General features: G+C 43.6%; 1 protein-coding gene across 2 annotated transcripts; it reads right to left on the reverse strand.

Moving 5' to 3' along the window:
* Positions 1-95: 95 nt before the first annotated feature.
* On the reverse strand, positions 96-27178 carry RBSN (rabenosyn, RAB effector). Of its 2 annotated transcripts, none has more exons than XM_045832282.1 (12): positions 27055-27178; positions 24669-24985; positions 19616-19756; positions 17434-17534; positions 16483-16528; positions 16208-16369; positions 14094-14335; positions 12791-12861; positions 9104-9190; positions 8079-8181; positions 6712-6816; positions 96-3919 (listed from the first exon to the last, which is right to left on the reverse strand). In XM_045832282.1, exons 2-12 carry the CDS (start codon positions 24814-24816, stop codon positions 2774-2776), a joined length of 2352 nt encoding a protein of 783 aa, XP_045688238.1. In that variant the 5' UTR covers positions 24817-24985; positions 27055-27178; the 3' UTR covers positions 96-2773. The 2 variants fall into 2 exon arrangements, with proteins under 2 accessions (XP_045688238.1, XP_045688237.1); XM_045832281.1 differs by lacking the exon at positions 27055-27178 and adding an exon at positions 26522-26755.

The raw sequence follows: 27178 nt of genomic DNA on the forward strand, positions 1-27178 counted from the left end.
TGGGAAGGTCATTAAGAAATCAGTTAAGGCATGTTATCTGATGACTCTCATGCAATGCACATACAAACATACACACCCCCAACCACTAGTATCTGTTATTTTATTTTTTTAAAAAGGTTCCATTACAAAGCCCCAAAGTAGTGCATGCAAATCAATGACCCTCAGACTCTCCATTGTCAGATGACCAGCATAATGATACCAGACTGGAACCTGCTAGAGACCTCTTTCTCACTTTTGAGTCCCGTAAGCTAACTATGCAAACGTCCAACCTACCACACAGCTCATGACGGCTCAGGTACATTTTACTATCTGAACAGCAAAAACACATTGAGCTGCAAATACATTGTGTCCTTAGTGTATTAGTCAGGGCAAACAAGGCATAAAAGGGAAAAGCCAAAGTCTCTTCCATATATGATCTATTTCTAGGGAGATCTGCCAACACTGTATCAAGAACTTCCTCGTTTTTTGATGAGGGTACAATCTGCTTTGAAGGACTACAAGAAAGGTGAAATATTCACGTGAGGCAAGAACTCGAATCTGTGGTGGCACGTCACAGGCTATCTTTCCCCTGATGTTAACCCATCTCTGTAAATCCAACTTCGTGCCTGTGTGAATTCTGGGAACCGGTACTGCTGAGGGGTAGAGAATTCTAACTACTCGGTAGGTCTATGCTTATAGGAGAATATAGCCATGGAAGAATTAAATGAAAGAATTCATGGAAGAGTATGGCCACGGAAGAATTCAATCACATCAGAGGGTTTTAGTTTGGTTTAGGATAGTCAGTGAAATTTGTTTAAGTTTTAAAAATGTTTCTTATGTGTGTTTCTCAATGCTCTTAATTACTCAAATTGCCTACCTATGGTTGATTTCCAGGAAAGAGTATGCTTAATAAACTAGTCTTAATTGAAACCACCTAATTAAAAGATATATTCTCATAAGAATAGTAGTTATGATGAAAAGCAGCTTTAGCAGCATTTAGGAACTACCTGCTTCCCGGTGGAGTCAGCTTCTTCCTCTTTAATCTGAGGGAAACGCCAGACAGAGCAGGAAGGAGGATGCAGCCATCCATGAAGCTTCCAGAATTACAGCAAGAAGGCCATGGACCTCCAGGAAGACAAGACGCCTGTACCGGACAGCATTTATGTGCCTGAATGCCAGCTTCCCAAAACTGCCACAGAAGTCAGTGAGGTTGGCGCCGGCTGACATCAGTAACCCACTCACGTCCCTTCGTGAACAGAACCCCAACTCAAGGGTCTTCTACACACTTTCCACTGACTCCCCATTTCCACACCCCTATTCACGACCTCTTCTTTCAACCCAAAGATCCAGCAGGTGCTAAAAAAAATGTAAATAGTGTCAACACAAATACAGACTATTTTTACACCACAATGTTTTTCAAACATTTCCAAGATCAACAGGAGTCTTCCCAGAATGTAACAAAATGAATTTTAGCCCTCACACCAGTGACCAGTGAGAGTATGACCCAGAGTTAGTTAAGGGATATAAAGTGACTTGTGGTCAGTTATTGTTCATTAATTAACAATGGTAATGGCAGGAACTCTACCAAGAGCTGAGCACACGTGGGTATAATGATGCCAGGTGTCAGTTAAGGGTTATGTTCCTGGAAACCAAAGCACCAGAGCTGAATTAACAATTTCCCTTTTTGCCCTCAGTTGGTGAAGAGTTCAAGTACTGCCATGCTACCAGAATGGTCCTGGGTTGTGCTTCTTCAAACATCTCAGTTTCTTAATGCTAAACACTAGGACGGATGAACCAAAGGGGAAGAAGGCTGATCAACAGCCTTGGAAATTATTTTGAGTTATCTTGTGACTTAGGAAAGCTTCTGTTCTCCTGACAATGTTCCACAACAGCTTCCTGACCACCAATTCCTAAATTATAGACTGGGTCCTCTGAAAAATCCCAGGTACAAGTAACTGTCAAAGCTCTAGGTTTCTCCTGGGTCAGACAACTGTTCTAGTAGTCAGAGAGAACACAGCAACATTTGGGTGGAGACTCTTCTCCCAAATACTACTACCTTGATTGACCAAACAGTTACCACTTCCACTTTCTAAAAAGCCCATGATCAGACTGCAGTGATACCCCAGCACCGAGAGGTTCACATCCTACGAGAAGGAACTTAAACTGAGAGAGAAACAGACCCTGGTGAAACCTCACACCCCTCTGGGCTCTCCTGGGTCTAAACCAGTGTCTTCCTAGAAATACCTCCCCTTCCACTGCACAAGCAGGATGTGCCCAGCAGGGCAGAGGAAGCCCCAGTGAAAGGCACCCACAGCCTAACAGGGTCAGACTTCTGCTAGAGGAGAGTAAGGTTTCAAGGAACCCACCTTGTCAGTCAGTCTTGGCTAAAGGGAGGGCCCTACATAAGGCTGCCCTGTAATACTGCATAATGGCCAAAGACCAGGCAGGAACACATGGACCCACGAGTTTCTGGGTGGGACCCAACAGAAATGCATTTAGTTATATCTCAGCAGTGAAAATTTGAAGTCCCTTCTAAAGGGAAAACCCAATTTTAAAAAAGCCCAGGAAAAACAGCAAATGCATGCTGATTCTTCCTGTTCTCATTCCCATTTTATTATTCAGTTGTAGTGGAAAAACCTCCAAGTGCACAGCACGGAATAGCAGATTTCCTCCCCTAACCTGTGTGCATCTTAATTCTCACCCTTCCTCCTTCCCATCGATCCCACCAACCCTCGCCTGCCCCACTAGCTCCTGCCAGGTCCCTGGACCCAAAGGTGCCCTGCCCACCCCATGGTCAGTCAGTGCCCCCCTTCTGTTTGGCCAGGGTGCGCTTCAGCTCCCTCAGGTTCTCCGTCAGCACCTCCACCTCATCCAGGCGACCGCACTGCTTGGCGTCAAAGATGTACGCCTTGATGTTATCGATCTGTTGCAGCAGGAGCTCCTCCTCGATGGGCTCCTCGCCCTCCAGCCCACTGTCACTGTCCATCTCGAAGGGGTTGGTACAGGTGGCTTCCTCGAAGGGGTTGCCAGGAACAGGAGGGCTTGAGAGCCTCTGGTGAGGACACTCATCTTCCTCATCAAAGGGGTTGGGTGCTGGGCTGTCTGAGTTAGTGAAGGGATTCCCTGCCACTGCTGCCTCTTCCTCCTCTTCCTCAAAAGGATTATACTCTTTGAAGATGCAGGATGAAGGGCCGAAGGAAGGCTCTGCAGCAGGAGGGCTGGTAGAGCCCTCTGCAGTGGGGCTGGAGGAGTCTTCCTCATCAAAGGGATTTAGGGAGGGCACCTCGTGTTGCTGTAACAAGGTGCTCTGGAGGAAGAACTCCTGGCCAGCGGCTGGGGACCCAGACCACACTCGGATAGGCTCGAGAGCTGAGCTGGGTGAAGGCGTGTTAAGAGCCGCACTGCTCTCAACTGTGGAGGAGCCCAGATCCAGAGCGTGAGCAAGGTGGGTACGAGGCTCTCTGCTGGGCTCCAGCTGAAAAGGCCTGATTTCTCGGAAATCCAGGGACCGGGTCCGTGTGTGCAGGGACGCTGCCTGGAACTGCTCCCTTTCTCGTTCCAATTCCCGTTCACGCAGCATCTGCAGCTGTTCCCGCTGCAGGTCCTCCTCCTCGGCCTGCTTGCGGGACAGCTCGATGGCCTTCTCTGTCTGCTGCTGGTCATACTCATCCTGCAACTGCCGCAGGTTCTCCTGCAGGGTGCGCATTTCATCTGTCCGGCCTGCGGCCTTGGCCTGCCTGATAAACGAGGTGATGTTGTGGATCTGCTGGAGCAGGGGGTCCAAGTCTTCACTCTGCCCCTGGCCTCCTGACAGGGGGAGCCAGCCCTCAGCCTTTCTCAAAGGGGCATGGCGCCCTCGCAAGGATGCTACTTCCCCATTGGCACGAGATGACAGGTCACTCCGCCTTTCCTCGAGCCTCCGCTGGGATTCCAGGGAAGCCTGGGGAGACAGCAAAGCCAGAGGGAAGAAACATAGCCACCAGGGCAACAGCAGCCACCCCATCAGCCACCCTCTGCACCCTCGCTATCACTGTGCCCGTGAGACTCCAGTTGCCCACCTCGGGCCTGAGACAGCCAACTGCCAAAATCAAACCATGCTTTTGTTTCATAACAGCAAGTTAAGGGGTAAAATTTTCTCAATCTTAGAGTCACTGACTATATACTTCTTTTTTTTTCTTTTAATACTTTATTTATTGATTTATAGAGCAGGGAAGGGAAGGAGAAAGAGAGGGAGAGAAGCATCAATGTGTGGTTGCCTCTCACGCACCCTCTTCTGGGGACCTGGCCTAAACCCAGGCATGTGCCCTGACTGGGAATGGAACCCGTGACCCTTTGGTTTGCAGGCCAGCACTCAATCCACTGAGGCACACCAGCCAGGACTGGCTATATACTTCTTAAAGCACTCATCTACACTAGAATGTTACACAAAACAATACATGTAGTATTTTCTATCTAATATTGCATATTCCAAAGTGTTCTGCAAAGAACTCCCTGGTGTCTGGGTTTTCTGCAACCTATAGTAGAGGGAAGACAGCCAGTCTTGATGGTATTCTGGACAGGAGAAAACCAACAAAACCTCTGAAAGAAAAATAGGACTTGCAGAAAAAAATAAACAATTGTGATTTCTACAGATGTGAGTGAGGCCAGAACAAAAGAAAACTGGAAACTAGAGAGAGTGAGAGATTCTGATTTGCTACAATCTCACATGCCCTCTTGGGAGTCTGTGGAGGCCTCTGTGTTCAAAAGACCCTCAAAGAGAGGACTTTCAGATATGATTGAGGCTTAGATAGATACACTTTGCCTCCTCACACAACCAAAATGACAACAACAAATTTAAAAACAAAACATATCCAGAACTGCCAGAAAATCGAACTGTATGGAAGTCTAACAACCAAAGAGTTAAAGAAGAAACATTCATCCAGACCGGTAGGAAAGGCAGAAATAGAGGATAGAGACAACACAAGGTAAGGCAGTGGCTGGCAGACCAGGCAGTCCCACGTCTGCGTGCAGATAAACTGGGAGGAATAACTAGGGAGCAAGACTGACTGTGCAACACAGGGTTCCAGCATGGGGAAATAAAGCCCCAAAACCTCTGGCTGTGATATTCTGTGGGAGTTGTGGTGGTAGGAGAAACTCCCAGCCTCACAGGAGAGTTCGCTGGAGAGACCCACAGGGTCCTAGAATGTACACAAGCCCACCCACCTTGGAATCAGCACCAGAAGGGCCCAATTTCTTTGTAGATAGTGGGGGAAGTGACTGAAAACTGTCAGAGAGAGGAGCAGGTACCACTGTTCCCTCTCAGACTCTGCCCCCACATATAGCACCACAACACAGCCATGTGGGTTGCCCCACGCCCCTGGCGAATACCTAAGGCTCCACATGTAACAGGTGTGCCAAGACAAAGAAATATGGTCCTAATGAAAGAATAGATCAAAGCTCCTAAAATAGAACTAAGTGATGAAGAGGTAGACAACCTATCAGATGCAGAGTTCAAAACACTGATATTCAGGATGCTCACCGAAATGGTTGAGTATGGCCGCAAAATGGAGGAAAATGTGAAGGCTGTGCAAAGTGAAATAAAGAAAAATATACAAGGAACCAACAGTGACGGGAAGGAAACCAGAACTCAAATCAACAGTTTGGAGCAGAAACAAGAAATAAACATTCAACCAGAACAGAATGGAGAAATAAGAATTCAAAAAAATGAGGGGCTTAGGAACCTCCAGGATAACTTTAACATTCCAACATCCAAATCATAGGGGTGCCTGAAAGAAAAGAGGAAGAGCAAGAAATTGAAAATTTATTTGAAAAAATAATGAAGGAGAGTTTCCCCAATCTGGCAAAGGAAATAGGCTTCCAGGAAGTCCAGGAAGCTCAGAGAGTCCCAAAGAAGTTGGACCCAAGGAAGTACACACCAAGGCACACCATAATCACATTACCCAAGATGAAAGATAAGGAGAGAATCTTAAAAGCAGCAAGAGAAAAGGAGACAGTTACCTGCAAAGAAGTTCCCATAAGACTATCAGCTGATTTCTCAAAAGAAACCTTACAGGCAAGAAGGGGCTGGAAAGAAGTATCCAAACTCATGAAAGGCAAGGACCTACATCCAAGATTACTCTATCCAGCAAAGCTATCATTTAGAATGGAAGGGCAGATAAAGTGTTTCCCAGATAAGGTCAAGTTAAAGGAGTTCATCATCACCAAGCCCTTATTATATGAAATGTTAAAGGGACTTATCTAAGAAAAAAAAAGGAAATCAAAACTATGAACAGAAAAATGACAACAAACTCACAACTATCAACAACTGAACCTAAAAACAAGAACAAAAAAAAAAAACTAAGCAAACAACTAGAACAGGAACAGAATCACAGAAATGGAGGGTTAACCATAATCACATGGAGAGTTATCAGTGGGGAGGGGGTATGGAGGTATGGAGGAGAATTGGGGAGAAGGTAGAGGGAATAAAAAGCGTGAATGGTAGGTACAAAATAGACAGGGGGAGGTTAAGAATAGTATAGGAAATGGAGAAGCCAAAGAACTTACATGTATGATCCATGGACATGAACTAAGGTGGGGTGGAGAATGCGGGTAGAACGGGGGTGCAAGGCAGAGGGGAATAAAGGGGGGTGGGGAAATGGGACAACTGTAATAGCATAATCAATAAAATACATTTTTTTTTAAAAAGAGCCTCAAAGAGGAAGCCAGATACCAGCATTCCTGAGCTTCACTCACCTGTCTCTCCAGGATCTTCTTCCTTTCCATCTCTTCCTTCCTTTTCTTTTTTAGTTCCTCAAACTGTTCTTTGGTTGGCAGTGACATCAAACCAAGCAACTTTTCCTATAGGGAATCACAGACAATTTTACACTTAAACCTTTTTAGAGAAAAAAATGAACCTTAAGCCCTGTAGTAAGAGTCCATTTAAGCTAAGCCACTCTACCCTGAGACAGTCACATTAATTGGCAGGAATAGGAAGAGATACAATCCCAAAATTGGGCCGGAGAGACAACTTTCAAATGGGCCTGCCTTTTCCTTATGAAATGATCAATAGCAGATCTCCCAGTTACTCGCTTCTTCATCGAGGCCTCTTCCCTGCCCTCCTGTCTAAATTTTTAAGTCTCCACCCAAGCTTCCTACCACCCTTTCCATGTATTTCCATGTATTTGTCTGAAGCACTTTTCAACATAAGCTACATATTTTAGTTGTTTTTTGTCTATCCCCCTTTCTAAAATATAAGCTTTATGAGAACAGGAATGTTGTCTTTTTCTTGATGGCAGGATGCCCAGCACCAGAAGACTGCTTGGTACCCAGCAGGGACTCACCAAATGACCATGGAACACAGGCACGAATACTAAGGAGAAAGGGCCTAATTCTTCGCAACGCAATGTTGGAAAACTGACCTGGCAGGACTCTATCAGATGCCTCTGTCACGGAGACGCAAGGGTAGTTAAATGTGACTCTCTGAGGGGCTTCTGAGGTAGAAACAACTCCACCATAACCACCTAGCTTTAATCTGCTCTTGAACGATCAGCTGTTTCCTCCTGACCAATGGCCCAGAAAGAGTCCCTTAGGTGTCTATTCCGAGGAAGAAATGCTATGTACATCTATGTCCATCAGGCAATGTTCATAACGACAAAAAGTGGGAATCTATCAAATGCCCAATGAAAGGGGAGTGGTTACATGAAGGATGTCGAACACGTCAAAGCTGCACTCTGCAGCAGTGTTCAGTGGAGAGCTGTTGGAGGGCTATGCAAAAAAGTGCTGTGATATAAAGTCCATTGATAAAAAGAGAAGGCATAAATTTGCAAATATACATACAATTTATATAACAAATGCAAATGGAAAAAAAGAAGAAAATATACCAAAATAATATGTAATGGCATTGTAGGGACAAGGGATCTGTAGGGACATGAGATTAAAAGTAGTTTTTATTTTTCTTTGAAATCCAGATTTTTCTCTAAGTACGGCATAATGCATTTATAATCTTAAAAAAGAATAAATATGGAACTAGAAAATAAGACATTGGCTTCATCTGCTTCCTGAGTGGCAGAAGAGCAAGGGAGGCAAGTGCAATATTTCTTCTACGCCAGGATTGGCTTTACCTGCACAAAAAGTGTAGCCGAATATCTGATCATCTTCTGCAGCCGCAAAGTGTTTGGATGTGGTGGAGGGTCCTGGTTCAAGCCTAAGGTTAAGATCTTCTTACTGAATTGGAACAAACACATCAATGTAACAAGCGCTGCCAGCCTCAGAAACAAGGGTGGAAAGTCTCTGAGTTGTCAGGCTTGCATGCTGGGAAGGTCTGTGGAGGATACAGGTTAGAGGCTCCATGGAAGTGTCCTTGAAGGCACAGCTGGTTTCTTACCCTTTTGCTGTACCCAAGGCCTCTAACATAGCCCAGGATGCATAACAAACATTTGGCCATCAAGGGACTGACCACACGCACAGGGGCCACTTCATGGTTGAGTGGCATATGCAGCCGCACAGCGTCTGGTGCTTAGAAGAGCCCTGTGTTTGGTTTAATATTCTGCTGTCACTGTCTTAAAATTATTAATAATTATGAACAAGGAACTTGCATTTGCATTTTGTACTAGGCCCCGCAAAGTACGGAGCAGTCCCGCGTGTATGGATGGACAAGGATTCCTCACCTCAGTTCTTCCCCTGAGTCATGGTATCTCCTACACAGCAAAGGGCTGACTTAACCCCAACGACCAGCCCACAGTTAAAAAGCAGCTGTTGACTTGAAGAATCTGGGTTTCCGTGCTGGTTCTACCATTTTTGCCATCTGTGGTGCCTCAGTGGGGACATTAATCCCTATTCCACAGGGTAACTTGGGTAGAACAAGTGAGCTACATTACACGGAAACATCCAGTGATATTTCCTGGCACACAGCCAGCGTTCAACAAACTCCTATTCCTTTGGTAATAATGAACACTGGAATCCCTAACCAAAAGTTACTGAGATGGGTTGAGTGTCAGAGCTGACACCTTCCTCAGGCTCCTCCTCACACAAACTGCTGTCACCAGGATTCTAGGTAAGCTCAGGTCTGCAGGCCACCAAATACCTCATTAAAACATCACCTCCTCCACTGAACACAGCAGGTAAGACATCACCAATCAGATCTTACCTTAAAGCATCTATTAGCTCATATACTTTCTGCACTTCTACTCGAAGGTCATTGGCATGTTCCAGACTGTAGGTTGTCTCTCCAGCACTAAGGAGAAATCATGGTGAGTTTTTACTTTAGGCTTTTAAATTTTTTATTTTCAGAAAATATATAGCCAGTAATCATTTTATTTCTATGTGGAAAAATTATTATGAATTATTCAAGATTTAATTGCATTAATAAATAATTGGGTTTTCATATGGTTTAGATACAACATACCTTTGAAAAGCTAAATTAGCTTATTGACTGCTGAATCTTTTCATAAACTGAGTTTAATTTTCACATTACCAATTGTTTTTATGGCTGATATACTCACTGAGCAATTTTTCCAACATCATTTAAAATGACTGAAAGACAGCCCCTGACTGGTGTAGCTCAGTTGGTTGGGTGGCATTCTGCAAAGTAAAAGGTCGCTGGTTCGATTCCCAGTCAGGGCACATGCCTGGGTTTCAGGTTTTGTCCCTGGTCGGGGCACTTAGAGGCAACTGACTAATGTTTCTCTCTCACATCAATGTTTCTCTACTTTCTTTCTCTCTCATTTTCCCTCTCTAAAAATAAATTAATAAAATGATTGGCCCTGGCTGGTGTGGCTCAGTGGATTGAGTGCCAGCCTGCAAACCGAAAGGTCAGTGGTTCAATTCCCAGTCAGAGCACATGCCTTGGTTGCAGGCCAGGTCCCCAGTAAGGGGCATGCAAGAGATTACTGATCTCTACAGTATCTCTCACACTGATGTTTCCTTCCTCTCTTTTTCCCTCCCTTCCCCACTTTCTAAAAATAAATAAATAAATCTTAAAAAAAATAATAATTGCTCATTTACAAATCTGTCACCCTACCAGATTTTTGAGTTCCAAGTACAGTGATTGTGGCTTTCCATTATGTCCTCAGTGATTAGCACAAGGGCCAAGCTTAATCAGCATTTACTGAGAAGAGAAACATTTCAGAAGATCTTGCTTCTATTAATCCAGCCTCAGTAATGGCCACTCAGCGCCCCTTCTGAGGCAGCAGCAACTTAAATTAATTAAGAAGAAAGGACTGCTCTGTTTACCTATTTTATCAGCTATAAAACAGTCCTGCCCTGACCGGTGTGGCTCGGTTGGTTGGGCGTCATATCGCAAAGTGAAAGGTCGCTGATTTGATTCCCGGCCAGGGCACATGCTCTGGGTTGCGGGTTTGGTCCCTGGCTGGGGCACGTGCGGTCCTCAGTGGGAGTGTGTTTCTTCTCAGATCAATGTTTCTCTCCCTCTCTCCCTCCCTTTCTCTCTCTCTAAAAATAAGTAAATAAAATATTTTTTTTAAAAAGTAAAAGTGAAAAAAAAAAACAGTTCTAGCTGGAAAAATATTGGTGTATGCTGTAATATGAAGATTTAGTAAGGTTGTTTCATGATCTTTCACTGCATAGTTTGCAAAAAGAACACTGGACCAGAAATGAGAAGACTTGTGCTTTATTTCAATATCTCCAAGTCATAAAATCTGAAGTTACTCCCCGTGGTCACAACCATGTCAACCAACAGCATTTCCCTCAGAGCAACTATCACATCTGGAGTTCCCTTGCTCATTATGTGTTCACTTGGATATGGCCTGTGCTCCCACAAAAATGCAGCTCCACAAGAGCAGGCACTGTCATCACCGTTCATTGCTACAGCCCCAGCAACTAGATTAGAGCTTAGAATGTAACTAGTGCTCAGCAACTATCCATTGAATGAAAGAGTAAGAGAATGAAACGCACTTAAAGCCCTTTAGGGCCAGCCTTTCTAAGCGGAAGGAGTAGGATTTAGACATCTGGAAATGTGCTTAGCAATGGCAGTTCCCCAACCGGCTAGGGAGGCCCATTAACCCACAATTAAGTCTGAGGCACAAAACAAAACACAAAACAAAACAAACAAAAACAATAGCACTCAGGAAGAGGAGTCCCTCAGTAACAAATTCATGAAGAAAACACTCAGACTGCCAGGAACACAGCTCTCCTTGCTGGTGTCCGCGTAGAAGACAGGCCTGCTCTAATGTCAAACCAATGGGCAGGGATAGGAGGAGGGGTGAAGATTCCAGAAAGCTCCAGGGAGAAAATGAGCATGAAACAGATTCTCCAAGCCAAGGACTCTCCATTTCGGAGAGGTATATATCAGGATCACCCAGGGTTCTTCTTCCAACCTACGCATAGAGGGCAGACTGAAATTCGTGCTCAGTGAACTAAAGGCAGAAAAGAAAATGGGTCCCTTCCCCACTGTTATTGAAAACCAGTGCTCTAGGCTAAGGAACGGAAGGAGGAAGACAGGGCTCTGGAAGGAACAAATATAAGGAGGGAGGGCCCTGGGACAATTGTGGCTTAGAGGGCACAAGAAATAGGGTTTGTTCCCCTTCCACTGTCTGTGCCAGGGGCTGCAGATCTGTAATTGTTAGGACAGAGGGAAAAAGCAACAGGGTCTACACTAGTTTCCCTATCTCTTTGCTATTCTCTTCTCACCTCTTTTTCTCTTCCTGCAGGCTGGGAAGCATCGGGAGAGGATTGAAAGAAGATGATCCTCAAAGCAATAGTAGGGGCAGGAAGAGGTATAACAGAAGGGGTGTTTTTGCCACGAAACAGCTGGGTTTAGTTTTTCATGTTTTGTAAGTCAGAAATTTATAGACTCAAGAGTCAGGAAACTCCTTAAGGACTATACAAACAAAAATTAATTCTTTATGTGTGTCTATATAAGACCCACGGTGGGCTTAGAACATGGTCGAGGACATCGTGAAGGAAAAGCCAAGCTTACACCCTTTGTTTTTTGAAACTGCTATACAATACTGCCACCGTAAATGTCCAAATAAAAATATAGGTTTGTTCTAAACAAGGCACATGCATCACTACGAAAGTGACAGGTATGCGACTCAGACCTAAAATAAAGCAGACAATCCTCAAATTGAGAACACTTAATTTGATGCCATAATATATTTTCTGCAGGTTGGGAAAAGACTGCTGGGATCTGATTTTAGTAGTAGTACCTCAAATTCCAGCTCACACATCATTAACCATCAGAAGGAACAATGCTCTTAAGAAAAAGTCAGGAAATTTTTTCCGTAAAAGGAGAGGGGAATGAGCTATGACAGCTAATGAGTCTTATTAGGGGTTTCTTATTAGGATGATGAAATGTTTTGAAGTTAGTACAGTGGTGATGATTGCACAAATTTGTGAATATACTAAAAACCAATGAACTGCACATTTTAAAGGGGTAGATTTTATGGTGTGTGAATTATATCTTCATTAAAAAAAAAGAAACAGATGGCCGGCTAGATTTGGCCCATGGGCTGCCATTTACCAACCCCTGCTCTAAACCCCGACACCTCAATGTCACCCTGATGTGGCATCTACTCAGGCATGAGCAGAAGGCACACTGCCTTTGCTCACCTCCTGATGCTGCACTTGGCAGTGGTGCTGATTGCCTGAGGCCCTTCCCAAACCTGCTCCATCGGAAGAGCTGGGGTCACCTCAACCTGGCTACAGAGGGCTGTAACAGTGCGACACGGAGAGAGACCTGACAGAGCTTCTCTGCAGCCAGTCACAGAAGAAGAGCACAGTCAGAGTTATTTTCATTTTAAGCTCCTGAAGACTTGACCTAAAATGCCAGAAAAGTGTCACCACTGAATTAAAAAACCAGAGAGGAATAGCTTACTTCAATGATGCTGCCATCCTGATGTATTCAGGAGCTTTTTGGTCAACTTTCTCCATGCAAAGTCGTAATTTCTAAGAACAAAGAAGAAGAGGTAAGTGGCCTTCTCAGGGTACAGGAAAAGCCTGCCCAGGAGTTATGCTGCATCAACCAGGGATATATTTAACACAGGCAATTTTCTAAAATGTAAAAATGCAGGTACTGGTTTTTTGTTTTGTTACTTTTTACTATTGTTATCAAATTCCTGATTTACAGACCTACTTTACAAGCAGAGAACACCGCATGAAGGAGGGAGGAGCAAGGTTTTCCAGGACACAAGTCAGAGTTTACCAAGGCAGAGAAAAGAACTTAGTTGCTACATTCTTTCTCTAACAGATGGTGCAAGACACCAGCACAAGGCATCACCAGGACTTGCTTCAAAAAAGACAGAAGCAAAAAGCACAGTGGCGATTTACAAAACGAGTTATTAAGTCATGAACTTCAAATAAAGGATGGATATTGGCTGTATCTGCAACTCACCACAGAGTTTAATTAATACCATTTCTAGTAGCCTGAGTATTTTTGTGGTGATTCCAGAAACACAGCCCTTAAGACCTGTAGAACTGCTAACAGGGACCATTCAGTGATCATCAGCCAAACATACACTCTTCCTCTGCTCAGAGTTTTGCATGAGTTGCTTCCTCTGTCAGGGATCAGCTCCTCTTCCCCGTGGCCTCCACTCCCTGAGCTTGCAGGTCTCACAGGGCCATTAGGAGGCCCAACCTCTCTGACCCTAAATCCCATGTTTTTGCACTATACTACGTTCCTTTCAAAGCAGCTTTTACTAAAGGTGTTCTGGGGTCACTGGTGGTAATGAGAGCTGAGGGATGTGAATGGACTTAAAAGGGGAAGCTCTAAGCCTATGGGCAGTTACTCAAACTTGTAAAGCCTGAAGCTGCCAAGGGAGTGTCACAGGACTCTCCCAGCCCACTGTTCACCACCAGCTCCAGCTTCTGCCCACACCCACTGAACCTGTCCACACTTTCTCCTCTTGCCCCTGGGCCACCAAAGCCTCCAACCTCCAATTTCAAAGAAAACTTTTGCAAGAAAGCAAGGGAATGAGTTTGTAGCACCACACCCAGGATGACTGTGTGACTCAACCAGGGCTCTAGCTGGGAAATCATACCATGCATGGCCCTTCAGCAGAAACTAAAAATAATTCAAAGGAACAACTTCCCAAATCATCTCCAAAATCTGCAGGCATTTACATAATGAACAGCCAAGTGTGCCTCTCGAATCAGACCCAGGACCGCACACAGTAAGTCACCTCATAGAGCTTCACAATGTCGGGGGTGTGCTCCTTCTCGTCAATCTGCTGCTCTCTCTTGAGCAGCGTGTCCTTGCAATGTGTACAGCAGCGGATCCGGTCATCATCCTTCTCATCCAGGACAGAGCTCACACTGCTCACACTGCTGATGCTGCCGCGGCGGGAGCCATGCACACTGTTGGGTGACTGGCTGGGGCTGGTATGGGAGCTCAGGGAATCCTTGCTGGCACTGGTGAGCTTATCTGTAAAACACAACACAGGACAGGCAACAGTGAGCCCGCAGCCTCCCATCACTGCACCGCCCATGACAGGAGGGGAGTCCACGGGTGCTGAAGAGGTAAGACTAGCCTCTGCTTACGAGCAAGAAGCACCCACATCTCTGCCTTCTTGGAGTCAGGTTCAGGGGTGGGAGGGCCTCCCACTGCCAGCCAGCCTAAGACAGTCTGTCTTTGAAGTTCTGAGACCCATCCCTAACCTAGCCTTACCACCTACTGCCCCTCCCTTTGCCACAGCTCAGACACAACCCACTTTCTCCCTGGACTGTCCTGACAGCCTTCCCCACTCCCGGATACCTGACTGCTACATCTTCCAAAGCTCAGCTCAACCAGCATGTCTTCCAGGAAGCCCTCCCCTACTCCAGGAGGCACAAGTGACCTGCCCTTCCTATCAGAAGTTCTTACCACATTGCCCTCATGGAGAATTGTCCCCTTTTCTCCCTTTATGACAGGTCTAGGTACACCTCAAGCTGCCCTAGGAATCTGTGACTCTGAGGGTAGAAACTATCTTATTCATACTTGTATCCTTATATATACAACAGGGTCACTTCATAGCAGCTGCCCCGTAAATGTTGGTTAATTAGCCCAAGAGGAGAGAGGTGAATAGTGTCCAAGAAAACATAGCTAATAAAGTCTCAAGTGAGACTGGGAGTTGGCCTCAAGGAGAAAGGGGAAGTATCAAGGCAATGTGTGCCTGGTAGATGTCAGGGTTCGACAAAGGAAGCGTCTGCTTCTGCCCCAAGTCAGACGCTCCATGGCCAATAGCACACACAGAGTCAGTGGACAGTGCACACACCCCAATGTCCCAGAACTGGTCAAAAGCCCATGAGATCATCCCGAACAACTTTTAACCAGCTGAGACTCAGAGTTCCAGACACCTGGTTCCATCTAACCTTTGAAACCTCATTCCCACAATTCTCAAACATGCCCTCTGCACTCCCCCAACTATTGTTTGCTCATCCACTAACCTTCCGTGCGGCTTTCCAAATTCAAATTCCACGCCTTTGGTCCTACTCTTTCCTCTCACCAGCATGCCCTCCTGCCCCATCTCTTTGCAATCCCAGTTGTCTTTCAAGGCACTTCTTGAGCATCACCTCTGGACCTTGAGTATCCATGCTTTTGCTCTCCCCCAGCCTCCAAAACACTCAACATCTCTTGTATTATGACATTATAATAGTTTATTCTATATGATAATGACCGTTCATGACTTTCATCTCAAAGGAAAAAATTAGCTTGCTGCTCACTCTTCAAGATCCTAACCCTTTCCTCTCTAAGCCTCACCTGCCACTTCTAAGGAGAGTGGATAAAGATTTGGTCAGCTCTCCTGGGTGCCTGATAAAACTTCTCTCATTATACTCATATCTTTATACAGCAATTATTTGTTTATGCATCTATATCCCCTGCTAGACACTGAATTCCCTGGGGAAATGGGCAAGGCCCCAGAGGCAGGCAAACATGACCTGCAAACCCAGTGCAGCCTGTTTCTGTATGGCCCTTGAGCCCAGTATGGTTTTTACATTTTTAAAAGGCTGTTTTTAAAAAAAAGAAGAAGAAAAACTGTCACAGAGACCATATGTAGCCCACAAAACCTAAGATATTTACTATCATGTCTTTTACAAAAACAGTTTGCCAGCCATTGTTGCAGAACACTGTAACCCTGGCCCCTAGCACAGTGCCTTGCCTGTCCTGGGCTTCATAGAATCAACAACTGAATGAATGAAGATCCCAAATACCATTAATTTAAACAAAAAAGCTCAAAAAAATCACCCAGTGGTGATCAGCTGTTTGCTAGTCTGAGGAGGAGACTAGGGCCCACAGTCCCACCGCCACGTCACCTACTTGCCAAGGGAAGGCTGATGAGCTCCATGCACTTCTTGCACATAATAGACCCGCAGAGGCGGCAGTGGTGGCGGCGGTTACGGATGCTGAATTTATTACCGCAGTCTGGACAAAAAGGGACATCCTGATCGTTGACCCAAGGCACCACAGACTTTTCTATTGCTTTGAGAAGAACAAACCAAAAACCAAACAAATAAAAAAGCAAGTCATTTAAAAGAGATCTGGTCAGGGAGAAAAGAAATAGCATAAATATGAGCACAGTTCTTAAGACTTACCTCGGACCTTAGCTGACTCGGTATTCGTTCTGTCAAACGCAGTGAGCTGACAAGAAGACAGTGCCAGATGGAATTAATCAGGTGATGAATACACTTTCCACGGGCAAGAGGCATCAAGGGGAAATTACCATGTCTGCATTTCTTAAGTCTCATCTGTCATCCCTAACCCACAAAGTCACAAAAGCAGTTTCACATGGGATAATCCAGAAAGTGCCTCCCTTTCCTTGACCCACTTCCAATCTCTTTAGTATCACTTAGCCTTTAAGCAATAACCAAGGTTAGGCTAAGACGTGGTGGGGGTACCTCCTGAAAGCAGTGGAGAACCCCCAATTCTCCACAGTCCTCAGGGATAATTAAACTAGCCACGTATTTCTGTCCTGCAAAGAACACGTAAAGAACTGTACCTGGGCTTGCTACCATGCCCACCACACAATCCAGCTTATAGACAACAAGCATCTCTAGGGTCAAAGTAAAACAGAGTGATTACAGCATGGAACATGGACTCTCATACCACAGGGCAAAATGGCCCAGTGAAGATGTTCCCACACTACGTGCTGGAGCCAGCTGAGTTCTCCCCACAGACCTAGTCACCAGCTTCTCTGCCAACGAATATCGCACACTGTGCCCCACTGTGTGGTTATGCCTGGGACACCCAGAAGAGGAAAACTGAAGACAGGAAGGTTTTCCTGCAGCCAAGTGGGCTTCATAGGAAGGAAAAAGGAAGCTATGCAGCAAGTCTGTTGACCTGGACTATTCCTTTCAAGTAAAAGCAGCCAGGCTAAAACTGTCCATCACATGCTCTGTACCTCGCTAGGTGAGGCATTTCTCTGCCAACACCAGATACAGCCAGCATCATACATATAAAATACACAATGATGCAGAAATGTCATTCCCCCCGCCCCAGAAAATGCACACTTGCAGAAAAAAACTGCTTCAAACAACAAAAGTTACCTTCTCCAACCTGATTATTAATTTATTGACTTCCACAACATAGTGGTCAATCCTGGCAGCTCGGTGTTTCTTGAAGTCAGAAAGATGGCTTCTCACAGCACCTGCAAGGAGAGGAGGTGGGGAGACAAATGACTTGTCATCTCTCTGAGGCAGCCTCTCTACTTTGCTACTTATCCTCAATAAATTTTAAAAGTAAAAATTTTAGGATTTTAGAATGTTACAAAACTTCAAAAACTAAGAAAGCATCCACATATCTTTTCTTTTTTAACCATACCATTGACATCTAATTAAAATTTACTTTCAAGTTCTTAGGGGTGACTGTAAATTATTAACTTCTAAAATTTGCCATTCACTCAACCTTTCCACAATGTGTGACTTCCTTCAGTTGTTCAAACAAGCAAGTTAATCAGAAAAATCACCTGATAATTTAACACTGGCAATCATGAAATAAGCTATCAAAAAGTTAGTAAGGATTCATATGCCTGAAACTTCTCTTTCATGTTTCTAATTGGCTTTCAGGCATGACTCATAATTACATTTGTATAGTATTCTTTTTAAAGTCATCTTCTCCTGCCATGATGAAAATGTCTCTACTCTCTAATATGGTAGCCACTAGTCACATATGGAGATTGAGCACTTGAAATGTCCTAGTGTATGGTTGAAGAAATCACTTGTAATTTTAATTAAATTTAAGTAGCTACATATAGCTAGTTATCGTATTGGACAGCACAGTTCTAGAACTTTCCCCATTCAAAAAGACACATTCTGTAGTGGTGCTGTAAGAACATGGGAGATGATGCTGGGTAAATACTTCCCTTCTTAGAGCCTATTTCTCATCTATGAATGGAAATGAATGTCACTGTGCATTCTACCTCACACGGCTTTTGTGACAGGTGAACAAGATAATGCATATGAAAGTATAATAAAGCACTATGAAGGAATCTTTATCCATTGCATAGAGAAAATATTATATTCACGATAGTTATCATTCAAAAGTTAACAGACATGTAAGATTAGTGGTGCAACGCTGATGTGACATGACCTTTTCATTATTGAGATATTAGTCACATACACACAATTCACCATTTTAAGTGTACCAATTCAATGGTTTTTATTGGGTTGGCCAAAAAGCTCCTTTGTTTTTTCTGTAAGATGGTTCCAGTAGCACTTAGTTGTCTTTAACTTCACCAGAAACAATTTTGTTAGATTGTATTCTGACAGCTGTCGTATCAGTGTGCACTTAAAAAAAACATCAAAATTGGTGAATTTTTGTGCAGTCATTTTAACATTAAAGATGGAAGAAAATATGCAACATTTTTGGCATATTACACTTCGTTATTTCAAGAAAAGTAAAAACACAACTGAAATACAAAAAAAGACTTGTGTAGAGTATAGAAAAGGTGCTATGACTGATTGAAGGCGTCAAAAGTGGTTTGCGAAGATTCATACTGGAGATTTCTCACTGGACAATGCTCCATGGTCAGGTAGACCAGCTGAAGTTGATTATGATCAAATTGAGATATTAAATGAAAACAATCAACATTCTATCCTGCAGGAGATAGCCAACATACTCAAAATATCCAAATCAATAAAGTTATTAGTAAAAATGAAAAATCTGTCTTTTATTATACGGGAAAAAAACCATACAGACTTTTTGGCTAACCCAATAGTATATTCAGAGTTATGCAACCATCACCCAAGTATATTTTAGAATATTTTCATCATTCCAAAAAAAGATTATTTTGAACGTATATGATACCATAAATATGTGTTTCATAAAACTAATTGCACAAACCAGTGCCTCTTAGTAGGGAGGTAATGTCCTGTATGACAGGAGACAGCCCAGTCAATGGAATCTGTGCCTGGGCTGATGCCACAGACCTGGATTCCCACCCTAGTTCTGCGGTTTCCCAGATGTCTGATCCCAGGCAGGTCCCTATGGGGTGCAGTGAGGGTTACATGAGAGCACACAAGGAAAGCATTTAATGCAGTGCCTAAAACAAGGCAGTTGTTCAGCTCATTCTAGTCCATTTTCTGCCCTCTACCCCCCAGGACATAAGGTCCACAAGAAGCAAAGACCATTCTGGTTTACTAATGCCTCCTCAGCCAACTCTTAAGACATTACATAGAATAGAGAGATGTTCAATAAGCATTTGCTAAATGAATGAACAGAATTTCTTACCAAGTTCCTGGGGTTCCCACATGTAAGGATCAACCCCTCCATAACTGAAAGACTCGTATCCTTGGGTCCCTGACTCTGCTCGGTCATCTCCTTCTCGTTTCAACAGCCTATTCTTTGCTTTTTTAGCCTTCTGGACAAGACCTTGAATAAAGGAGCAAACACCGTGATTCCATGAAGAACATCCAATAAAGAATACAGAGAAATCTCAAATCACAAGGGTTGAAGAAATAAGTACGCTTTGAGTAAAAATGCTCAAGAAATTTTTGAATCCCAAATAAATGCAATAATAAGTATTCAGCCACTATACTACAAATACTAGAGCAATCCATTTGCTTGTTAGTATTAGCAATTAGTTGGTTTATGTAGCCAATATAGAGCTGAATTACTACTCATTGCAAAATGTAAGAGGCCTCATTAAACAGAAGTGTTAAAATCAAAGTCAGTATGGGGACCAGGGTGATGCAAGTGTTTTTTTCCTGTATCTTAATTGGGAAGGTAGTACATGAGTATACATTTTTCAAAACTCACTGGATTGTACACTTAAAAACTTATGTGTGTACTATACATCAATTAAAATAAAGTTTTTAAAAATCAAATTCTACAACACCAATTTATTTACCCTAGGGACTCATGAGTAAATACTTCCTGTTTACCTCCAGGATGAGATTCAGCCAAACCATCATCCCAGGGCTGCTGTTCTCCATAAGGCTTAATTGTACACAGACTTTTTTTTTCCCCTACTCACTTCCAAATGTATGAGTGAGAATATTGACAAAAAGCTTCAAGATATAAATATAACACCAAAAACATAACACAAAGAGTGCCAGACTTGGTAAGAAGAGAAAATGAATGTGTCCTGGGTTCCCTGTATGTACCAGGCACAAAACAAAGTACTTTCAAATACATTATGCCAGATTGTGCTCACATGTAAGGCACGTGTCCCTACTTACAAATGAGCACATGACACCCAAGTGGGGGAAAGATCACAAAGCTTATAGGCACCAGGGTTAGAACTGGAAACCTCATGTCTGAAACCAGAGCCCAGTTCTGCCCAGCCAGCAAAGACTTGAAAACTGCGCCTCCGCAGAACAGGGGTTCAGCCACCTGGGCTGAGGTGAGAGGACCTACTAATAAAATGGAACAACAGTCAACTGGTCTCAATTCTAAGTTGCTCTTATTAATCTTCTTAAATCTTGGGTGACTGCTGTCCTTTTTTGCCATTAGAATCCAGTAGAAAATATCAGATTTAATATAATTTCTTTTATATTTAATAGATCAATACTTCATGGAGTTCCCATGATTTTGAAGTGCTCTGTCACTTGAGTAATATTAAAAACATACCCATAGCCCTTGCTGCTCAGTGGATTGAGTGCTGGACTGTGAACCAAAAGGTCATGGGTTTGATTCCTAGTCAAGGCACATGCCTGGGTTGCAGGCCAGGTCATCAGTAGGGGGCATATGAAAGATAACCACACACTGATGTTTCTCCCCCTCTGTTTCTCATTCCCTCCCCCTCTCTCTAAAAATAAATAAATAGCCCTGGCTGGTATAGCTCAGTGGATTGAGCACAGGCTAAGAACCAAAGTGTCGCAGGTTCTATTCCCAGTCAGGGCACATGCCTGGGTTGCTGGGCCATGGCCCCCAGCAACCGCACATTGATGTTTCCCTCTCTCTCTCCTTCTCCCTCCCTTCCCTCTCTAAAAATAAATAAATAAAATCTTTAAAAATTTTAATTAAAATAAATAAATAAATAAATACAATCTTAAAAAAAAACCATACCCATAGCTTTTCAAATGGAGGGGCTTGGCAGGCAAGGAGTGAAATTAATAAGGTTATAGACATGTCTCTGTTAGACATTCAAGCTAGTAAACAGACTCCCCGATTATCAGTCACTCCAGGATGGCTTTCTCCAGCTGGAAAAATAAGCTCCACCAGTACTAAAGGACACCCTCTAAAATATATTAAAGTAGTCTTTCTTAACAACATGGGAGAGGAAAGGAACTAATGTAACAAAAGGTCTAGCAGACAGGAAATTGGAGTTAGCAAACACCAATTAATTTTTGCAAACAAGACTAGACTGTGTCAAGAGGCCCACACCAAAGACACATAAGAATTAAACTGCCAAAGGTTAAATACAAAGACAGAACCTTAAAAGCAGCAAGAGAAAAGCAGTTTGTTACCTACAAGGAAGCCCCCATAAGACTGTCAGCTGTATTTCTCAAAAGAAACTTTGCAGGCAAGAAGGGACTGGCAAGAAATATTCAAAGCGTTGAAAAGCAAGGACCTACAACCAAGATTACTCTACCCAGCTAAGCTATCATTTAGAATGAAAGGACAGATAAAGAGCTTCTCAGACAAGAAAAAGCTAAAAGAGTTCATCACCACCAAATCGTTATTATAGGAAATGTTAAAGGGTCATCTTTACAAAGATCAAAAGTATGAACAATATAAAAGGGCAATAAATACATATCTATCAACAATTGAACCTAAAAAACAAAATAAACAAGCAGAACAGAAACAGAATCATAGATACAGAGAATGTTTTGATGGTTTCCAGATGGAAGGGGGGTTGGGGGAATAGGTGAAAGAGGTGAAGGGTTAAAAAGTACAAACGGGTAGTCACAGAACAGTCATGGGATGTAAAGTACAGCACAGAGTAGCCAAAGAACATACATGCAGGACCCACGGACATGGACAACAGTGTGGGAACTGCCTGAGGGAGTCCAGGGGGGCCTGGGTTGAGGGGGACAAAGGGGGAAAAATTGGGACAACTGTAATAGAATAAACAATAAAATACAATAAAAAAACAAATAATGATGGCAAAATGATTAAAAAAAGACTAAACTGTGTCAAGTTAAACAGATGGAAGGGGGTTGGGGGAATGGGTGAAAGGTTAAATTGGCCATTTAACCTTTAGGAGGCAAGAAAATTGGTCTGGCAACCTTCCCAGGGTGGGTGTAGCCCTTCAAGAGGGGCCAATTAAGAACAATCCCATATGTTTTTAAAAACACAAAGCAAAAGCCAAAATTAATTCTCAACCACCCCCTTGTCTATGTTACTGTAGATGTCCCAAACTAAAGCTGTACCAGGGCTGGGGCCCAAACCCACTACTTTTTAGTAATGATGTTTATATTTTCTTATTTATACTGCCTCCAAAACCAAGGTTCACTATTTTGGTTTTAATATTTCACTTGCTTAAACTAGCAGTGTCATAAAATTTCTACAAAATCAAAAGACCAAATGGAGAAGTTATCTGCTTTTCAAAGGATTTCTCAAAAATCTTTGATGTCCATCTTTAAAACTTTGCTTTCCTGATTCTGAAACACAGAAAATTACAACATAATTAAGAACCCCTTCCCAACTAAAGAATGCTTAACTCAATCTCTTAGTTCTTCTGAGGTAGAGATGGGAGGGAAATGGAGGGAGAAAAACAAGTGAATACTCTGAAGTTTCTTTCACAAGGAACAATATTTCCACTCTATTTAGTATTCCCTAAACAGATTCTAGTATCTATTACTCCCTAAATAACCTTAAACAATTTTCCTCTAATAAAAGGGATACTATAAAAGGAATTTGAGGACGTTCTCTAACCTCTCTACCCACTGGCATCAAAGTCTTAGTGATACCACAGTTTACGATCTGGTTCTGCTGACACCATGGACACTCACTGAAAATCTTGCAGGCCCTTCAGCTGTCCAGAGGAAACTTATGTAATCTGTTTGTTTTCCAGCTGCAGTGCATGCTATGGTTGGAATACAGGGCCTCACATCATCAGTGGTGCCATGTGGAAAGAGTAGCACTACACTCTGAGGTGACAGAAGACCTGGGCTCAAAGCCTAGTTCTACCAATTCCTGTGTGACCTTGGATAAGTTATATAACATCTCTGAGTCTCACTTTTTCTCTGTAAAATGACATCAACCACCTTCCTGCAGGGTTGCTGGAGAATCAAATGAAATAACATGTAAAAAAACTCTGAAAACTGTAAAGCACAAAAGATTTTTTGGGGGGGATGAGGGGCTTCCTAATAGTTATGCCTCTGCACCAGTCTCCATAGTCAGAACCCACCTGGTCCATCACAGCCCTCAGGACTTTGAAAATGTTTTAAGTTGTCATGTTTTTGGACAGAAGTTGTAAGTGTTATGCTTTCAGCAACTCTTTCCCACCCCCCACCCCCGGATTAAAAAGTGTAACATAGTGTGACTGCTTGATTACAGAGCGCATGTGACTCCCATGTGTGAGAGCCAAAGTACACTGAGGAATCTATGATCATTCTTCCTCCCAGCCAACAAAGATCTGTGAATACAGCACCCAGATCTTCGGTCTCATTGCCTCAAGAAATGCTACGAGCTATAAGACACAGGTTCGCTGAGTCAGTAAGAAGTGAGTTCCAGAGCAGTGGCATCATATCTATGGATTAGAATCTGAAGTCCAAGAAATGAACACTACGCACACAAAATTACTTTGAAAAATTCTTTCTGCAACTCTCCAGGACCTGAGTCCTTGGAAGCTCAAAAACCAAGTTTTAACTTTTGGGGTTGTTTTTCTTAGCTTTTCAACTACGACCTTCCTTTTCCTGGGCTGCAGAGGATAAGGTCTAGTTGAGGAAAGGATGGCAGAAAGGCTTAAATTTGTGACAAGGAAATGAGTCATTAGTATACGTCCACTTTCATAACAAAGGAAAGGGATTCCACTCCAAAACCCTCTTTGGCTGACAGTCAGATAATTTAAATAGTCTAGCAAGAGACAGCAGTGCACAGTAATTGTGTTTATTAGGTTCAAAGCCTAGCACTGCATAATTTGTGACTTTAAGCAAGTTATCTAATCTGTGTCGGACACCCTTATCAGTAAAATGGGGCTCATGGACACATAGCTATTGTGAGGATTCAATGAAGCTAATGCATGGAAGACTGAACAACATCTGGCACATGGTAAGCATTAGATTTATAACTATTAATATTAATTTCTGGTGGCAACATGAAAGCTGATGAAAATTATCCCGTGAGTTAAAGCTCCCACTGATAGAACAGGATAAGCGAGATCCTCCCCTCTTACTTTTAATTTGCCCTTTGACATCACGGTCTTCCCCAGAGTGCTCTTCCTCATAATGTGACTGAAGCTGATAAAAAGACTGCAGGTCCTTCAGGCACAAAGGGCAGAGGAAGCCCTCCCTCACTTCCCCTGGGTCATCCAGAGAAGCCATGGGAGTATCCTTCTCAACCCCCACAACGCAGGGGCCTCATGCCAAGTCAGTGTGATTCCTCCACAAGGAACAGGGTTCCGGCAGCATTAGCTTAACCAAGCAGCACACTGATGATGGAGAAGTGGCATCATGGCCCTGGATGACGTTTCCTCTCTGGAGTGAGAGAAGCCTGGAGAAAGGAAATAAGAGGGGGGAAAGCCAATCAGGCAAATCAGCAGCAATTGAGAATTCTCTTTGTTTTTCTCACAATTCAGTAAGGGTCCTTAAAGTTTGTTCAGCACAAGTTTGAGAACACAAACTGCTTTCTCAAATCCTTAGACAGAAACACAAAACTTAAGACATGAGAAAAATCACTGGACAATGTTAACTCTAAATAAAGTGGGAAACACAGAGTCTTGAACATAGAAAGTAAAAATCAACTTCAACAGCAAACAAAAAGTACTAAGGCAATTTAGTACTAAGTACTAAAGTACAAAGTACTTTGGGAAAATGTCTGAAGTACTTATCAACAAACAGAAGTTTTTCTTTGACTTTCTTTTTACCTTGATTACTTACTCAACCACATATATTAAACTCTTGCTTCTGTGTCAAAAATGCAACAATAAGAAAGAGATTGTGTCTGCCCTAATAAACAAAACCAAAACAAACAAAAATCCCAACCTCAGTCTAAGGAGGTGCATTACAAACCTAGTGATCCAAGATAAAAATCCATTTTGTGTCATATTTGTAGAGATACTCTCTCTCCAATGAACTTAATAGATTTTATAAACCAGTAACTAACAGCTGAGCAGGAAGCTTAATGTTCTCACTGCTTCAAATACAAAAGGATTTGGTGCTTAAACAATTCAAGGCTTAATAAGTTACATTTTCAGTTTTACTGGGCCATGGCAAAGTCACTTCCAATGTCACCTCAGAAAGACTCCCAGCCATAAGGAGAACCCAGACAAAACCATTCCACAGAAGCAGAGGAATTTCTCCCAAAGGGCTCAAGGCCAGAAACCAGAGCACAGAGTGAGGGGGAATGTATGACCCTCAGCTTTGGGTGGACTTGCCTTACAGGACCACTGAGGAGGGACTGCCAGATCCTCAAAGATGAAGGGTGACAGTGACCAAGAAAATAAACAAATGAAACGCCAGATCCCCGTTTTTTTCTGCTAAGAAGCCCAGTGGTTATTAACAAGCAGATCTCAGCCCCTTAACCGGTAGTCACTGAAATAGCAGCTCCAGTTCCCTCCCAGCCAGTGGTTCCTCTGAGGCCTTAACTCGGACAGCCCCCTTCCTTTCTGAGCACTCACCCCTAAAAACCGCAAATCAAACTCATACACACACAGCCTTCACATCCCAATCCAGCCTCAGTTCCTCAAGCAAATGCCTCTTACTTGAGGCATTCTGACAGCCCCTGCACTTCCTCACAGCATTGATGTCAATTAATAGTCACAAGAATATAAAGTGTCTGAATACCAATGACTGTAAGCTCGATGAGGGCAGAGACTGTGTCTGTTTTCCCCACCACCCTATCCCCACCGTCTAGCCCAGCGCTTGGCACGAACCACGAAGACATTCAATAAACTCTAAGATCATAAAATCAAACACACACCATAAACCATAGAAATCTACCACAAACCACCAAGCCAGACCCCACAACAACCACAAGGTATGCAAGCCCTCACACTCTAAACCGTGTAAAAATAAAAATAAAGCCTACCTATCTTGCACCTACACCTCCAACCTGAATGCTGCTAGGCAGATTAGACTACTCATCGCACAGCCGCCCGCATCATGGCCTCAAGACTGCACACAGCCCGTCTCAACACGGTTATGCACACGTCGCAAAACCATACACAACACGAAGACTCAATCCCACACAGCAGACATGACAACTTCTCACATCTCACAGAAACACACTAATCGCTACAAACAACTCCACACAAACTCGGACTCCCAGACGCCTAAGTCGCCTACAACCAGAGAACCGAACACCACCCAGGATACGACCACCCATCGAGCCGTCAGCCGCACAACCAAACACAACTGTACACGCCCCTACCACACAACCAAACAGAGCCCATTCAAGGCAAGCACTCACCAGCGAACCGGACGGCCTGAAAGCCATATCGCCCACCACGCAAGTCACACCCACCAGAACCACAGCATCCCAGGACGGCGCGGCTCTCCCTCTCCGCGCCTGGGGGGAGTCGCGCCGCCGTCCTCAGGCCAGGCAGGCCCAGCCCTCAGTACCTGGTCGGACTTGCGTGGGCTCCCTAGTCTGTCTAGTCCTTCGCCCAGGCTCTGGGCCTCCCTGGTTTTTCACACAGCCGCGGACACCATCTCCATCCGCCGCTCGGCGCTCGGCAGGAGCGCC

The sequence above is a fragment of the Phyllostomus hastatus genome, unplaced genomic scaffold (genome assembly GCF_019186645.2).
Source record: "Phyllostomus hastatus isolate PE091 unplaced genomic scaffold, TTU_PhHast_1.1 phas_contig_16, whole genome shotgun sequence".
NCBI classification, from domain to species: Eukaryota; Metazoa; Chordata; class Mammalia; order Chiroptera; family Phyllostomidae; genus Phyllostomus; species Phyllostomus hastatus.